At 40.9% G+C, this 18,794-nt stretch overlaps 1 protein-coding gene across 33 annotated transcripts in view; it reads left to right on the forward strand.

Moving 5' to 3' along the window:
• Positions 1-18,794, forward strand: part of DST (dystonin) — a 296,897-nt gene that overhangs the window by 122,920 nt on the left and 155,183 nt on the right. For 32 of the 33 annotated variants that reach the window (XM_068678323.1, XM_068678322.1, XM_068678298.1 and 29 more), the window contains one exon: positions 11,387-11,553. In XM_068678323.1, coding sequence (XP_068534424.1) covers positions 11,387-11,553 — 167 coding nt within the window. Of the gene's footprint in view, positions 1-2,849; positions 3,971-11,386; positions 11,554-18,794 lie in introns of those variants that run through there. The other variant, XM_068678308.1, reaches the window with a different exon arrangement.

The following is an 18,794-nucleotide window of genomic DNA, read 5'->3' on the forward strand; positions in this document are numbered from 1 at the left end:
CTAACATGTACATATACATGTACATATTTTATGTACATATACATAAAATATATTTTTTAAAAATCCAACTGACGTAGATGCAATTTTTCAATTCTTTTTGTCCTTGATCTTTTATTTGGTTCGAGGACATAAGTAAGGGATCATAAAGTTTACTTTTTGCTTCAGAAAATGCAAGGAAATTGTAGAAAGAATTGTTACGAGAGGTGATAGCTTTCTCACTAAGGAACAGCTGGTAAATATCGTTAAATTGACTAAGTATCAAAACTACATGTTTCTTATCTTTTTTTTTTCTGGGGGATAGAAATGTGCAAATACTGCTAATAATCTGTACAGATATATTTGGAATTAATTTATTCCTAGCTAATATTGAGAAATAGATAAAATCTGTGAATAGCTGCAGATCAGCCATCTGCATCCATCTAAACTGGCCTGGAACACGCAGAGGTAAGCCAGGGCTGTTGGAAGCAATGGGCTTGTAACCAGTGTTTCAGAACTGATTCTTGTATTTTTGCTGCTTCAAGTTTTAGTTGCACTTCAGGGGCATCTAATTTTCTGAAAAAGCCAATGAACTACTAAGAAAAATAAAAAATTAAGATATAAATGGGGATATGCTAAATCAGGAACTTTCTAAAATACTGTTGACATTATAAAGCACAGACTGTCAGCTGTAAAATAACCATGTGTTTCTTCTGACCTATCTTGAAATCAATTTCTGCTGACATTTTTATGTCAGTCAGCGTGCCACCAATTCTAATGAGGGTTTTGAAGTAGTGAATAATGCTTTAGGGATGGTTTTTGTTTGGAAGAAGGTGGTGTCACGCTGCTTGTTAAACAAATTGAATCAGTCTAAAATAAACATGCAGTAAATCACTGTTTGTTAAAAATCAGTTAGCTAATACAGTTACTGTTTAGAAACCTCTTATGCCTTCATTTAAAGACGTAGTTTCATTGGAAAATTTAAATGTGCAATTTTTCTAAGCAGTTTCTTAACTCCAGCAAAGTTTGTGGAGGATGAACATGGGCAGTGTATTTGTGGTAGTCTACATTAAGTACACCTTTGATGAGACAGTTAATATGGCATGAAAACATGTAAGTGTTCATACAAATGATGGACTCTTATCTTTAATCTTTTGCATAATTTCTGGTTTAGCGGGATAGTCATAATAAGTCATTTTTAATGAGTCCATAATGAAATATTTCATTATTATACTATGATATGTTGTACAATAAATCATAATTATTATTATTATACATATTGCTATTAAACCAAAAGCTGTATGTGTGTGAAATGAAGTCAGTCTTGGTCAGTTGCATTGCAAAGTCCTTAACTTCTTTTCTGATGAGAGAGGAGAAAGAGAGGTATATTTTCAAGTGTAAAAGCTGTTTCTTTATGCAAACACAACAATGCTCTTTCCAAGGACTATATTTTTATTTTTCTGATGTGCTTTTCTAATAGTTGGGGAGGACCAAGTCAGGACCCAACTCAGTCCCGTGGGGAGGAGTGTTTTAAATCACGGAGTCCTCAGGGCCTTGGCAGGAAGGCAGGTTTCGGAGCTGGCTAGAGCACAGCTTTTTACTGTGAGTATAGGGAGCAAATGTCACGGCCGCACCTTTATGTTGAGCACACTACAAATGCAAATAGAAATCAAGGCCGTGGAATAGGATGTGGTCATAGCATAAACATCTTCTTGGAGAAGAAATGTGCCAATATGTAGCTGCTTATCTAGCATTGGCACATACCATTCTTTAACAGCCCTATATTCTGTTAGTGCTATAGTATAACATTTTCTGAGCAAATTTTACCCCAGTGCCTAGAGAATAGTCAGAAATGAGCATCCGTATTCTTGTAATTTCTTTACATGCTGACAGCACTTTTTTAACACGCTCCTCAATCCCATCTGTAAAATGTTGTAGAATATTACGGTGGAACCGGTCCCTGGGGATAAAGTCCCCGGGTTTCATTAGTACAGTTCCTTTTAAAGTAAGTGAGGGAAACTCGGTGACAACAGCTGGTGATGCTTTGCAAGCTACTTGGTAGCTCTCTCTTTGTGAGACACCATGCACATGACCCCTGCCAATGTGTGTTGTTTTAGTAGGCTTTGTATATTGGTAGCAAAAATGAAGCAGAAGCTTGCATTTTTATTTAATTTATAGGTACAGATATTTTCCAAACAAAGTATGTTGGTGATTAGACATGCTTGCATTTTAATGGTTTACGTTTCCATCTAGTTTTCAGAGGTCTGCTCATATTGCTTGGCTATTATTTTCAGAGCTACAGAACGGGAGCATGGGAGGAGGAAAAAACTTGACTTCAAAAATACCAGTAGAGTTTAATTTGGACGTATTATAGCTATATTTTTTTTTTTTTACAGTAACTGTAGACAATTTTCTAGACAGACTGGCTCTTGCAATTTTGCTTCACCTTTCTTTGCCAGCAGTTTTAAATTGGCAGCAAGGTTCCAGCCCCGAGTACACAGCACTACTGTCCTGAGCTCTTGTGATAATGGGGAAGCAGCAGGTTATTTATAGCTGACAGATCAGTAAAAATCACGTAAGCTGCTATGAAATCTCCACATACAAATAAGAGCTTGACCCCCAACATGCTGCCAAAGCAATCTCTGATCGTTTACTTTAATCTTCCTTTCCGTGGATCATTGGGTACATAATAAGAGCACAGGCAGGGAGAAACAAATTTGCCAACGAAATTGCTGTAGCTATTTATTGTCCTGCTTGCTTTGGATCCGGAGTGGAGCTGATAGTTTCAAAGGTTGCTGCATATTTTCCTACTTTATCTTGTTTGAGTTACCGAACGAAACGGGAAGTTAAATGTATTCAAGAATTTTTCTTTTGCTCATAAATGCTTTGTCATCTCTGTGAAAGGCCATCAGCTTTCCAGCCTAATGCTGCCGCGGTGATGTTTATTTAAGAGGATTGGTGGCCAGAAATAAGCCACAGTGTCTAATCAGACACAGGCCCTGCCTGGGCACCCTGCCACAACATTTATTGCGTGTGCGTTTCTCATAAGCAAAATGGCTACGTACTGAGGAGGATGGAGGGGAAGCCTGGAAGGAATTACGGTGCAAACTGCGGTTCTTAGCGTCCTGAGGAGGATTGAAGTGTATGTAAATATACTGGGATGAATGAGGCTGTGTGTCCGTGAGTTCCTGAACACCAAATGGGGAATGTCTGTGGATGCGTAAGGGCTGAAAAGGAAGAACAGTACTTGGATCCTGCCAAAGCTCCCTTAAGTCCAGCTAAACATTCCCCTGGAAGAAAATACTTCAGAAGAAAATCGAGAAAGAAATCAGTGGACGGGAGACCAGATTCCGTACCGACTAAAGAAAATGAAGAAGAAAGTCAATATGAAGTGGGGATTTCAGAAAACATCGAGATTCTTCCAAAGGGTATGGGATTGGCTGATTCCTTCCCACAGAGACTGACAGCGGATGGTAGTGCTCTGCCCGTGAGTACAGACCTCTCGGCTGAACTTATTAAGGCAGAAGTTTTACCGAGGGAAACAAACAGTGATTCTCCCTGTCGGGGCAGTTTTCATGGTCATAATCAGAGGCTCACCAAGTCTGATGAAACAGAGGCATGGTTAAATGAAGGAGACAAGAGGAGTTCAGAGGAACGATGTGCTCGGAAGAGGAAATATTCAGCCTGTGACAACAAGAGAGAATTAGCATTTCAGAGGAAAGCAAGTGGTCTTTGTTACAAAAGAGCTGCTAGCTTGAATTCTGCTATCCACCTTTTAGGCAGACAGCACGAAGAAACTGGGTTTAACAAAACTTCTCACAGAACTGTTGAAGATGTCCCAGAAAGCAATAAATCTGAAAAGTTGCGTCGCTTTCTTCCTGAAAGCAAAAGTGATCCACTGCTTGAACAAAAGAGGTTTTATTCTTCTGATGATGTGTTTTCCCAATTGCCAAAAGAAAAAGCATTACATAGCATTTCACCAAACAGGAGCAAGGTAAATACTTTGGCACTGTACATTAGCATTGCAACATAGCTTGAAGTAAGTACTGGAACAGTATTTTTGTTGTGTTAGGGAAATGTCTTCCACTCTGCTGTATGTAAACTGTTAACACATGCTGTGATGCTACAGGTAATCACAAGACAGGATATGTACTTGATCTTTTTCATAGGTTAAGCAGTACCTCTGTCCTTCAGGAGTATTGATTTATCCTTGTGCTGTTCTGCTGTCTATAGTTCAATTTCTTTCCTATTTAAAAAAAAAAAAAAAGAAAAGATTTTGATGTTAAAAATCTAGGAGGTGGAGTGAATTCTGGAGAGTTGCTTTAGATCACCTTTAATATCTGTGGTAGATTTTCTTATCAACACTTAACAGTCATGTGATACTTTTTAGTCTTGCATCAGATAAAGGGAATATTTCTAATTCTTTTTAGTTATGACCAAGAGGAACTGAAGAATGATAGAAAAATGTAGGAAGCTTGAAATAGAAAAAGTGGACATAAATCATGTTAATAATGCTCTGCACTTTTAAAAGATCTTTCTTCCAAAGTTATGTGCTCTATTAATATTAATTACTCAAATTCCATCTTCCTCTGAGGGTAGGATTAATTTTGCTTTACAGTCTATCAATACTGTATATCAGAAGTGCAAGCTTAGTTGCAGAATATCTGAGAGAAAGCAAAGTTTTGTTTGTCGGTATCCATATCAATCCTGCCCCACTCAGCTTCAGTACAGCTGAAATCTCTTTAAGTGTGGGTCAAATGCCAGTACCAGGATCTGGTCCCAAACTGATTCCCCTTCCTGAACATCTGAGCTTTGAGTTGAGTCAACAGAGAGGGCATATGCCAAAGGTGCTCTTCCCAGCAAAAATCTAAGGGCAACTATGTTGCTTACATAATTTACTTTTGTAACATGCCACAAATCATACTTTTTCCAGGCTTAGGATTTAAATACAGATAATGCCCTCAATTACAATACAGAGTGCAAGCTAGTACAAATAACCTTCTAATACAGACCTCTAATGGAGGTCTTTGCCCTCTTAATCTTAACTGGAATTCAGGAACAGCTTAGGGACGTTCTTTGATTTGACCAGAACGTCACTACTGAGCAGAGGAGTATGGGGCCGTGTCCGTTCAGCCAAGCCTTTTCCAGTATAATCAGAGTAACACAACTTCTAGTATCACTCCAGCCAGGCATATACCCCTTGATACCAAAGTAAAAGGGGAAAAAAAGACCTTCTGAGCCCTACATCAACACTGAGGCTTGTGCTGGTGATACTGGTATAACCCTGCCTAGTTATATGAATATGAAAGCTACTGACAGATCAGGCTAAACACCTGAATTGGCTGAAATGTCTGGTTTTCAGTTTAATTCCCTTTCTCCATCCAGGATTCTGAATATAAAGAATTGTAAAAGCACCTAGCTTTGACCTGAAAACAAACCCAGGAAGAACACATTTCAGACTTGAGCTTAGTTTACAAAGTCATGACTATTTTCTCTTTGATTGCTTTTGAGAATTAAACAGGTGTTTGAATATCTTGTGTTTTAGTATAAAACAGTAAAGCTGTCATTTATACAAATCCACAAAGTTCCTGGTAGCAGCCTGAGCTGATACACAAGGTTTGCAGTTACTGGTCTCACTGGTTTTACCATTTGCTTTGCCATAATTGCAGGGGTCAGCGGCACACACTCACCTTGTCAGCTTATTCAGGCTGTGATGTGTGCTCAGCTCACACAGTGCCACAGCTGTGCCTGATGTCTGGAAGCATGTTGGCTTGCCATACCAGGAGGCATATACTAGAGGAAACTGATTAGTGCAGTGAGCTAATTTGCACTGTTGCAGAGGTCTGACATTTTATCTGCTGAAACAGCATGATAACCACTACTGGAATATGTTGACTATGTCCTTGTGCTAAGAGCCTCTTTCTGTGACACCTTAATATGTCTTTCCTCATTATGCATGTGACACAGTTAGGATTTTGTGGTCACACATGTTCTATTGCATTAGCTCCGTTTTCCTATTTGCAAAACTCAAGTAACTGGGATGTTCTGTTCATTCTTGACTGTTCACTGAGAACATGGAGATACAAGTTTTTTTACACTCTGCCTGGGCCTTGTTTCTACAGCTCTTTTTTCTAGTACTTCCACATGCAAGATATTCTCTGATCCTGTTCTAACTTGGGGCTGTTCTAGAGCCGATGGCAGCTTGCATTAAGGTCAAGAAATTGACATTCAAGACTGAAACAGGCTTCCTATGACAGCTCCCTTTTCAGTGATGTTTTAGCAAAGTGCAGGCAGAGTAGGAAGCCAAGAGTCTAGTTTTGGCTTCTCTATGGAGGATGCAGTCACTGTGTTGAAACAAGTTGAAACAAGTCGTGTTGAAACATGGCTTTCAATCAGTACCAGCAAAAGACGGCTGGTGTTAGCACCTTTTTTTATGGTTGTCAACTTGTGTAGAAACCAATGGCTTCTCTGTATCATCACAGCATCAGCCATCACTGCTATTCTTCCAGCTTAATATGTGGTAGGTTCAGTTACAGTTCATGAATTTGATTTTTTTTCTAGGAAGGATACGGTTAAACTAATATATAAACAGAATAACTCACCTGCTTCCACTAGTCAACTAGCTGAGGAGATTACAGCCAAGACAACTTTTTGCTACCTACGTAGTGTCTAACAGAGTGAATGTCTTTTCTATGGTACTAATTATAATCTGCAAGAAGAAAAATGTATTTGGACCAGGTTAGAGGAGATATATTCACTTTGGAATTTAAAAAAATGGTTTATTTGTAACCAGCCTATTCAGTAAAATACTTCTTGTTAAGTAGCCATCTGTTTATTATTTCAGTTATCATTTCAAATAGTTGTAATACAGCAAGAAACCTCCCAAGTGTGTCCCACCATCATGTCATCTGGTGCTGTCATGTCATGCAGCTAAGGGAGGGGGAGATGTCAGTTGTTCTGCAATGTGATTTGCAGAGCAGTGGTGCAAAAGTCACAAGTTCTGTTTTATTGGCATTGTTAGCTTGCTCTTAAAACACGAAGCAGATGCAATCCCCCTTTAGTGCTGGTGAATGACAGAGATTTATAATTGATGGAACTACAAAACTAGCACTGAAAAGGTTCTGGAGAGGTCATCTGTGTCATCTCCGTACCTGAAGGCAAGACAACTTCATGAAAACCATTCCTGATTGTTACGCATGGCTTGTTCTTCTGTGTCTGCCATGCTGCTTGTTTCACATCCTTCCTGAGTAATTAATTCTAGTGCTTATCTGCCTTTTGTATTATAAAAGCTTTTTAGCTGAAAACACCTATGCCCATTTTAAACTCATCAGTTCTTTTCCTATTCCCAGAAGACTTGATTTATTACAGTTTTTTTTTTTTTTTTACACAGTATTTTACATATTTAAAGACTGTTGTCGTGTTTCTCCTCAGTTTTCCCTACTTTAGACTAAATAAACAAATTTTTTCAATCTTTCCTAACAGGCCGTGCATTTTTAGATTTCGGTCTTCCTTGTTTTTCTCTTCTAGTCTTTTCCAACTGATCCAAAAAATTTTGAGGGTGTTGTCCAAAGCTGGACGCATGGCTCCAGAGAGACTTGCATAGAGCTGAATAGAAGCATTTACATTTATGGCCAAATGGAAATTCACAAAGTCCAACAGTAACGTCAGGGGAGATGAGTTCTTGTGATCACATGCAAGTTCAAATTCCATTCGTATAACTGCACTTCCCTCAACATGCTGTCAAACAATCCTTTTCAAACACAACGCATAACTAACTACTTAGCTACTTAGATGGAAAATAGGGCATAAATACTGCTGCCTTCTGTTCGATAGCCAGGAATGTTTTGGTTCGAGTAAGCTTTTTAAAATGATAGAATCACAGAGTGGTTTGGGTTGGAAGGGACCTCAAAGATCACCCAGTTCCAACCCCCTGCCATGGGCACGGATGCCACCCCCTAGCTCAGGTTGCTCAAAGCCCCATCCAGCCTGGCCTTGAAAGTCTGAAATGTCTTCATAATTAATGTATATATATATATTTTCATTTCTTTATGTTCTTTGGACTTTTGTCTTTTAGGGCTAGCTAACATCCAAATACATTTTATTCATTTTACATCACACATCTGTGCATCATCTGTAGCTGATTCCTTACTTTTGTATAGTTAAGTCCATTATGTTCAGTTTAGACCGCAAAATGTTTGGAATAGGGTGGAATCAGAGGAAATCCTCCTTGGAGTTTATTCTGGTTGACTCTTTTCTTTGGACTCAAAACTGCATCACTGAAATCAATGCAACTTCAGAGCTTGAGGCTTTTTGGTGCACAGATTTTGTGTACTGTGTGATGCAGAGAGAATTTACAGGCAGAGCTACAAACACTTGCAGTGGTAGAGGTGAACTAGTTAGTTGGAAACAAAAAATCAACAAAAAATCAGGTGTGTAGTGCCATTTAAGACTGATCATGAGATACTAGGGCTGCCCAGGGAGTTACGTCTGACTGCTTTCTTGTATAACTTGTAATTCACAAGCTTTATGAGATAATTTGGAGAGCTGTATCTCCAGCAAACAACTGTTTAAGCCCACGCAAACTCAGTAATTTGTTCCATGCTCAAGGAACAAATGTCTTCTACTCATGGATTGTAGTGGGTTGGTTTGCTAGGTTTGTGGGATATCTGAATGAAATTTCTACAACAGAAGATTTGACTGCCCCTAACTATTTTCAGTTTCAGTATTCCTTAATTTAATAGTTCTTTTTCTTTCCTATGACAAATGATATTATAAATATAAAATATGAAAGGGAAGACATACTCTCTCTGACACCTTATTTTCTGGGAGTAATATTTTATTTGTTAAGCATTAAGAGTTAACAGGATGTCCTGCAAACTACAGCTCCTATATGTAAGCATAAGAAAATACAGCTCTTTGACTCACCATTTCCCTCCTTTGTATTTTTACACTTTTTAAACATGAATTCAGTGTTTATGACAGTCTGAAATCTGAAATATTGTAATTAAGAAATGGAAGTTCTTAGGTTGCTACAGATCTAAAGCTAATAATGTTAGTGTTCCTTAACCTGTATTAAGAGGGGCTACTTCCATGACCATAAAGCGACTTTAGTTTCTGAAGCCAGTGTAGTTTGTTCCTGTTTCTTCAGCTGGCCAACTGGGCTGCGAAATGGTGCTCAGAGGATATATGATCAAAATCCTATTGATCTTAGGGTAATGAGATAAATTCATACTTTAGCCATCCTGAACTTGGACTGAAAACTTGCTTAGTGGGTATCTTTCAGGAGGACTTCTCTCCTTCTGTCTGTGACCATAGCTACAAATGCTGTTTACGTGTAATAACAGCTACAAGCATGACCTTCAGAAATTGCCTTGATATCTGAAATCACTTTCTGCTGGAGGAATCTGACATGCACTCAAATATGCTGTGTTTGCACTCTCTGCAGTTGGAAATGTACATTGCCAACACAGTTCAATTAACCGTGAAGGAGGCCAAAGGTTTCAACCTAGCGGCAAGGAATGGCCATTAGCAAATTACACTGCTCACTTGCTTATGTTAAGATGTATTGAAAAATGTGATTCTTAAGGGTTACACACAGAAGGATTTCTGAAAAAAAGAGGGAAAAAATATCGCTTTTAGTTTTTTGTTAGACATCTGGCACTTCCAGATGACATCATCTCTTTCAGAAGCATTGGCCGGATAAGTGGTAAATGGTTGACTTCATTTACGTTGTGGTCTGGTTGTTTTGTCATGAATAGAAACTAAAGCTACTGAAAAAATATTTGGTTTGCTTTCTTGCTTTGAAGTACCATGGAATAAAGGTAGCCAACAGAAAGGAACTCTTACATTGAGGATGAATTTCACAGAATTTTAGAAGAAACTTTTCAGAGAGATTTTAAGTTGGTCTTTTGCCACACTGCTTTCCCTGTTGATTTCAGATTTAAGACTCATACATCCTATATTTCCTGTGATTTCATATAGTAAATATTCCATGCAGCACTTTGACACCTAAAGATTTATGAACAATCACAGCTGCAAGTGTTTCTCTTCAGTGTTTTAAACAAAGAAAGGATTTTTTTCCTTTGATTTTTCTTAAAAATGGTCAGTGTGGAAGCTGTGGACTTTAGGAAGCAAAACTGCTCTTGTTTATTTGAAGGCTGTTTATGGACTAGCTACAGTTAAATTTTTTGCTTTCTAGCAGTTGTTATCTGCATCCTTCCCTTACCTTGAGCCAGCAGAAATGATGGCCTTTGATAAGTATCTGAAGAACTGGTTTCATAACTTGTGATTTTGTTGATACTTAGTTAGAAAATAATTGAAGTTAATTTATTCCCTGCATTAAACTTAAAATTTACCAGGTGGCTGTAAATGCTCATCATCCCCTGCAAATGTGAAATGTGGTTCAAGCACAGTAGCTCCATTGCCCTGACATCTCCAGGTCTCTTCCTTTTGTCCCCTGCCTCCTAGTGCTTCCCACCACGTCCTGGTAGGTGTTGTGTAGCCCCACTAGGAAAGCTGCATCTCTTTGTTCCTGCCACTGGGTCCTGTGTGGCTCTCATGGGAGAAAGAAACTGTAATTTGCAGCCTGGCCTGTCTGAATTCCCCCAGGAAGATCCCAGATGGAAGAAACCTTTGAATTCAGAGATTTCAAGGCCAGGAAGCATCATTATGACCATCTGCTAGAAAATAGTATTTGTATGTAAAATTACCAGTACTTTCCAGCTTTCCTGCTTTGTCTGACACAAAGATGGTAACGCTTAGAGAATACAAAGCCAAATCCTCTATATCTGGGGTGAACTTTTCAGTTATAATCTTTCAATCATTCCTAAAATGTTTTCCTAAAAGCATTCGTGCCATTTTTAATATTAATGATTGTTTTGTCAGTGAACTGCTGAATATAATTTAACCTGTATTAAGAGGGAAACAGTCCGTTATTACAGCTAAATAAAATATATATAATATGTATGGTATAAATATGGGTATTATGTAGGCATGATTACCTACATATAGCACATATTGTATTATATATATAATTATATAACATTTATGTATAATGAGTATAATATATAAAAAGAGATTATTATTCATATTATCAGCATAAAGTAGACATATTTAAGTATTTCTCATTGTGTAAGAGTATTATAGTGTCCCCAGAAATTGAGACTGAGAGTTGGCTGACTAATTGTGATACTACACCCTTTGCATTTCATAATGAAGACACCAAGAGTGTATAGGGATATGACAAGGAATAATATTAATTTAGTACGTGAATAATTATATTCATTTATGATGATATATGCAGATACCAAAGAAAGAAGAATACTCACTACTGAAGAGTGTTTTTCCACAATCCTTTAAATACTATTGAGTATTTTATGTAATTTTAATACTTACATTAATTGTGTTTTAGATATCTGATATCCATGTTACTGGAGAGTCAGAGGACATGTCTGCTAAAGAGAGATTGCTCCTGTGGTCGCAGCAGACAACTGAGGGCTATGCTGGAATCCGTTGTGAAAATTTCACTACCTGCTGGCGTGATGGAAGATTATTTAATGCCATCATTCATAAATACAGGTAAGTGCTTCATTTGTTCTCTTGAGAAGTATTAATTACAGTATTACAAAGTACATAGAGAGCTCTGTAGTTTCTGCCCGTAATAGAACTGTGGCTGTGGAAATGGCAACGTCCCTTCCTGGGCAGTCTCTTGCTTTAGCAGCCTAAAGATGCCTCATTAGCCCTTTGGTGTCCCTCATTCTTCAGATGTGAGTCCCCACATATACTGCACATCTTACATGGGGCGCCTCCAACTGAGCAGTGTCCCTTTGGTCATACTGTAACATCAACGTACAGGCACAGTCAAGGCAGACCTAACACCAGAGGCCAAAATTGCACTGCTAATGAAGGCCCTCAACTACTGAGATAAGCCTTACGACACGAGCTATGTCTGAATTCTCCACGGTCTTCTCCATTGACTCTACTGTCCCTGTGGAGCCGAGTGCTTCTGCACTGTTTTTGTTCGAAGCCCAGGTTACTCTAAGATGAGTCTCCTGGAAAATGGAACCAGTTGGCTTGAATGCTCCTGGTCTGAGAAGGGCATTGTGCTGCTACTTGCTGTCCTTTACTATACGTTTGTGACCCTGCTGTTATAAACAGGCATTGGTAAAACCAATGGCAGCAGGTAGAATCTAGGTCAACTTAATTAAACACTAGGTCAACTTACTTAAAATCCAGTTGAAAATGTCTACTAATAAGAGAAGGTATCATCTGGACTCTAAGTCAGAACAGGTGTCTCTTTTTAAAGCTGACTTTGGCATCAGAGTTCAGCAGAGGAACAAGATTTAAGCAACTTAGCTCAGTGTTCCTTCCCTCTTGGTAGCACCTTGCTGTATTTGTATATTTGTTTGCTCCTGACTTGAACAAGGAGGTTTGTGTGTTATAGGACCACACAGGGGAGAGTCTTCTGGCCACTGGGCTAATTAACGTGAACAGACTCGTCCCTCACTAGTAAGGCTTCCAGCTTCTGGGTTTTATTACAGCATGTGTAAAGAGTTTGTGCAGCATGTGACTGGGTATATCTTAAGCTTGAGAGTACGTGATTTCCTTGGTATAATGCTAAAGGAGTGTCCGAAATAAAACACATCAAATTTGGCTCTCTCTAGTGCAGATTTATTTGTTTATTGAATTTCCTGCTGTGGGACCACTTGGCTCACCACAGAAGAAGCCTAGGAAGAGCCAGCATGCATGTGGTGTCGGGACTAAGAGACTAAAGTAACATGGGAGATAAATGAGTCAAGCAGATGCATCCTATTCCCCAAGCACTGTGTGGAAGGGCTGTAAGCGTAGCACAGTGCTCTGAGTCCCAGGGAAGGTAGCTGTGGCAGTGCATAACTGGTAGGCAACATGAAATTGCATCTGAATCAGTGAATTGCTTTTCTGAGCAATGCTTCTGTTCTGGGTGGCCTGTGAGGGAGGAGATGCATGCCAACAAGAAAGTCTTCTTTTAGTAACACTGGCAAGACAAAGGAAAATAACTGGCAAAGGTCTGGGCTGTTTTACTTCAGGACAGAGCAGCCAAAAGCATGAACATAGCCCAGGCAACTGCTTGAAAAAATAAGCAGTTTGAAAGATGCAGAGAGAGGGGAGGAAAAGAAAAAGGAAAGAGCATAATAAGATGGGACAAGAAAAAAATATTTCCCAGATCTTCAGAGACTTGTACCAGGGCTTTGTATGCAGAGCAGCACAGCCCTTACAGCTTAGCAACTAGTAGCTGTGGTACAGATCAATTAGCAAAGAATTAAAAACTTGAATTCTTTCCTCCAGCTGCAGAAATGTTAATGCTTCAGGGTATTGCTGACTACCTGCAGTTGCTCTACTGGCATACTGTTTTTGGCAGTGCTCTGAGATCTTCATTCACAGCTTTTCAGCTGAGAACAACAGGCACCTTTGACAGAAGTGCTTTGCATGAAGCACACAATTCAGTGGCTGAGGTCCAGTGCCTCCTGAGCAAGTGCAGAGTCCCCATTTGCATCCATCTATGTCAGTGTTCTTTTAGTTTCTCCTGTTCCTGTAAACATATCTTCTGTACCTAAGGATACTGTGTCCTTCACAGGAATGTTTACAGTCCTTATCTGATGTCTTTTTGCTCTAAGAGGTTATAGTCCTTGGACTCAGTCCTCTCGTTGATGAAATCAGTGAGATTCTTCCACTGATTTCATTGAGCTTCTACGTTTCTTTCCTTTGCAGTTTTGTGTCATTAAAATAGAGAAAATAATTTCCAGCTATTGCTCACAAGATAGGAATGGTCTTCCCAAACAGTCGCCTGGTATTTTTAACTGCAGTGTTTTATTCCAGAGAATAAAAATAAACTTAGCTTATGTTCAGATTGATAAGTAGGTTAAATGCTAACAAATGCACATATTTCTAGCTGTGGTTGTCCATATGCTCTTTTTGTCTGTTTTAGTACCTCCCAGGCTCCGTTCTGCAGATCACAGGTGGTTTCAGGAATTGGGCTGTGTGTTTTGCAGATGCTGCTGGCTGGAAAGCAGCTTTGCAGAAAGGACCTGGGGGTCCTGGTGGACACCAAGTTGAACATGAGCCAGCAGTAGGCCCTTGCTTCTCCTTGACTGCGTTAGGCAGAGTGTTGCCAGCAGTTTTGAGGGAGGTGATGCTTTCCTTCTACCCAGCACTGGTGAGGCCACGTCTGGAGCCGTGTGTCCAATTCTGGGCTCCCCAGTGCAGGAGAAACATGGAGCTCTTGGAGAGAGTCCAGTGAAGGTCCCCTAAGATGATGGAGGGCTTGAAGCACCTCTCCTTTGGGGAAAGGCTGAGAGAGCTGGGACTGTTCAGTCTAGAGGAGGCTCAAGGGGGAGATCTAATGAATGTCTGTAAGTACCTGAAGGGAAGGTGCCAAGCTCTTTTCTGTGGTGGCCAGTGCCAAGACAAGAGAAAGCGGGCATAAACTGGAACACAGGAGATGCAGGCTGAACATCAGGATGAACTTCTTTACTGTGTGGGTGATGGAGCTCTGGAACAGGTTGCCCAGGGAGGTTATGGAGTCTCTTTCCTTGGAGATATTCAAAGGCCTCGTGGAAATGGTCCTGGGCAACCTCCTGTAGATGTCTCTGCTTGTGCAGGGGGGTTGGACCAGATGACCTCCAGAAGTCCCTTCCAACCTCAACCCTTCAGTGATTCTGTGCCCCGGACAGTGGGGTGAGGCTGTGGTGCTGACACCTCAGAGCTCCCCGTGGGCATGGGGTGCTCCTGGAGAGCACGTGGATCAGCAACAGTGCAACGTGGCAGCTCCTCCTGTGCCAGGTACACTGTGCTCACCGGAGATACCTCTGCCTTATGCAGCTGCCCCACCCTGCGCCAGGAGGAATGTCAGCTTACAGCAGGCACTAGATGAATCAGCTCAATGAATGGGGCTCCTCAGCAGGAATATGACTGCAGGACTATGGCTGGGATTGTGCTCAGAGCCCTGCTGCTGTCACTGAGAGGCCTTTCCTGGATGTGCTTTTGAGAGCCTGAACCAGATGGCTCCGACATTATCACTGCAGTTGGTCATCCATGAGGTTAGATGTTGCTGTCTGGTTCTAGGCGACAGGGGACTGGAGTGGCAGGTTAGAATTATTTCCTGTCTAGGCATAAGTGAATTTTTAAATTTCAGGTGTGCACCAGCTTCAGTACTTCCCAGTGCTGCCAAGGGCTGGGCAGGGAGCTGAGCTGTGAATCAGTTGCCAGCAGGCAGGGAGTCTCCCCTCCGTGAGGCTTAGAGCACTTCACAGCAAGTGAGAAGTGTTTTGTTTGGGCTGCTGATAGCAGTCTACATTTTTTTGCTCCCAGCTGAGGATCCCGGCACCTTTTGGTAGAAATCATTTAAGATTCACGTCGCAGAAATGCAGGAAATGGTGCATGGATTTACCATGGCTCCCTGCTTCCACCGCAGAGTGCATGGGAAAAGCAGGGTAAGCCTGACATTTCCCTGGCATGACTAACTTCCCTCTGCAGCATCTCAGATGAGTTCAGTAGGCTGATGTGCTGCAGCTGGGCAAGCTGGATTCCTCCTCCTCCTCCCTGCCCGGCGCGCACCCACAGCCATGCCGGCAGTGCTCTTCTTCCCATGAGGAGCCTGTGGACGTGGGCAGTGTGCATGTGCCAGATCACGCACACATGAGTTAGTTAGTTAAACTTTGGAAGAATTTATAAAGCTTCCATTTTAAAACATCCTGTATGTGATTAAAACCCTCGGAAATTAATGGGGCTCCCGGCTGGCTTCAAGAGCTGCCTCAGAGCTCCACTGCAGGTCCTGGGTTTTGCTTTTCATGTTGTTCTTCTGTGTGAATATTTGTTTCTACACAGAAAGACCAAACATAATTATCACCCTAAATAGTCAGTTTTAATACTGAACTACATGATGTTTGTTGATTACATGCTTTTATTTAACTGCATCGGCTTTCAGGCTGTTTTTTGAACCTCCGCAGCTCTCTTTGAATGTGATCAGGTCCATTAGGAAAAGTTACGCATAAGCCCAAAAGACTCAAGAAAATTCTGTATGTCTCATCTGTTATGTAATTGGCCTTTTATAGCTTAATTTTTCATTGAAGACGTGTGTTATTTGCTTCAGTGTATTGTGTTGGAAGAAATCTGACTTCAGGCAGTTTAAAAAGTACGTGATGTTTCTTTCATACCATCTCATCATACGTAGCAAAAACCTGTAAGCCAGACTTCAAAGTTGAAGACTGACTTTAATCAGCACATACTGCCCAGATTTTCCCAAAGATACTGCTGTGTATACACTTGGATCTTCATCTTGCATATCTAGACACTAGACTGTGCTTTAGGTAAATGCTCTTGATTTGTGTTTTCATTTTCTTGTGTACGTGCCTGTCTCCCAGGAAGAAATGCTCATTTTGTAGGACTGTACCTTCTTGTTAAGGTATATAGAAACAGTTGGTGTCTATAGAGAATGAACTATATTCCTATTTCATTAGGAGTTGTATATCAGATTGGAGCTAATCATCTAAATTATAGATCTACATTATACTTTGAAGATACGTGTGTTATATAAAGCAAAGGAAATTCTAAGGAAAAGTTACCACGAGTGACATCAAAGTACCAAGCTGCTTCTTTTGACCTCAGACAGACCTGAGCCACTGGTGCACAGAAACTGCAGGCAATTTCTGTTATAAAGTATCTGAAAATGGAAGAAGTTAAGAAACAGCAAAAATAATAGCTGAATTATATAAAATTTATATTCCATTGCACCTATAGACACTTTGTTAAAATGAAGCACAGGGGTTGGAAAAAAAGATTCAATGTCAGGCATGCACCATATTTGTAAAAGTGCATGCATTCCTTTCTTTTTTTTATGTTCTTAAGTTCTAGTCTCAGGTGTTGGGTTTGTTCTACCAAATAAATTGGGTCCAATCCATGCTGTCTGACCCAATGGTGCATGGTACAACGTGGCTTGTGCCTGCATGGCTAAATTCTCCCCCCAACACCCACACAGGGAGCAACCTCCTGAGAGCAGTCCTAGAATCACAGGATCACAGAATATCTTGAGTTGGAAGGGACTCAAGAATCAGTGAGTCCAGCTCCTGGCTCCACAAAGGACCACTTAAAAATTGAACCCTGTGTCTGAGAGTGTTGTCCAAATGTTTCTTGAGCTCTGAGAGGTTTGATGCTGTGCCCACTGCCCTGGGGAGCCTGTCCCAGTGCCCGACCCCCCTCTGGGTGCAGAACCTGTCCCTAACCCCCAGCCTGACCCTCCCCTGTCCCAGCTCCATGCCGTTCCCTCAGGTCCTGTTGCTGTCCCCAGAGAGCAGAGCTCAGCGCCTGCCCCTCCACTCCCCTCGTGAGGGAGCTGCAGGCCGCCATGAGGCCTCCCCTCAGCCTGCTCTGCTCTGGGCTGAACAAACCGAGGACCTCAGCTGCTCCTCATATGTCTTCCTTTCTAGACTCTTCCCCACCTGTGTAGTCTTCCTTTGGACAATCTCTAGTAGTTTTATGTCCTTATATTGTGACACACAAAACTACACACAGTACTGGAGGTGAGCCTGCACCAGAGCAGTGTGGGACAGTCACTTCCCTCCACCCGCTCGTGATGCCGTGCTTGATACACCTCTGGACATGGCTGGCCCTTTTGGCTGCCAGGGCACACTGCTGGCTCATATTTGACTTGCTGTTGACCAGAACCCGCAGATCCCTTTCTGCAGGACTGCTCTCCAGCCTCTTGTCCCCCGAACTGTATGTGTAGTCAGAGTTGCCCCATTCCAGGTCCAGAATCTGGTACTTGCTCTTGTCGAACTTAATATTGCTGATGATTGCCCAGCTCTCTAATTTGTCAAGGTCTCTCTGCAAAGCCTCTCTACCCTTGATGAGGTCAACCCCTCCTCCCAGTTTTGTGTCATCTGCAAACTTACTCAGTATACCTTCAAATCCTACAACCAAGTCATTTATGAAGGTATTAAAGAGAACTGGTCCTAAAATGGAGTCTTGAGTCAGTGTTGTCCTTTGAACAGTGCCCAAGTATTGCCTGGGAGAATGCATGTTGGCACAGGCCAGGGTCATGCTACGGGAAGGATCAGGAATTCAAGAGTCACAGGCCCTTGGTCTGGCTTTCTTTATGCTCTTAGTGCAGACGTGTCCAGTTATATCTGCATTTTTGCTCTTAAATGAGTTTCAACAACCATACAAAATGAAAAGATACTGATTAGGAAAAAGATACGGATAAACTGAATTCTTAACACTTGTTGATTAGAGCAGGCAGCAAGTCTGATGAACAGGACTGCAGCACACATGTAAAGGGTTTGAGACAATAAAAAAGCAAGGTTATTTCATATAATTCTATACAAAGACCTCATGCATATAGTTGTGCACGAATTTTGCTACAACATAACAGCTAAGTATTAGATAAGCTCCAAGAGAAGGAAAGCAGTGATAAGTGTTGAGAGATAAGCAGTGATAAGAGATGCAGTTTGAGCACAAGTTAGAAGAAAAATGTTTTTTACTCCTTTTTTAGAGAAATACAAGGATCTGATTGAAAGGGACCTTTGGCAATGGTAAACTTTATGCAAGATCTTAACTGAATTGTAGAATCATAGAATATCCAAGTTGGAAGGGACCCACAAGGATCATCAAGTCCAAGTCCTGCATCCCCAGAGGACCACCCAAAAAAACCCACCCTGTGCCTATGCTTTTGAGTTGCATATGATTTAGAGAGAGTGAAGAGAAAATGGTTATTATCCCAAAATGCAAAAAGGAACAGAGCCTAACAATGGTTGCTGCACAGACAGAGTGTGCAACAGATACTTCTT

Source organism: Anas acuta, chromosome 3 (assembly GCF_963932015.1).
Source record: "Anas acuta chromosome 3, bAnaAcu1.1, whole genome shotgun sequence".
NCBI lineage: Eukaryota > Metazoa > Chordata > Aves > Anseriformes > Anatidae > Anas > Anas acuta.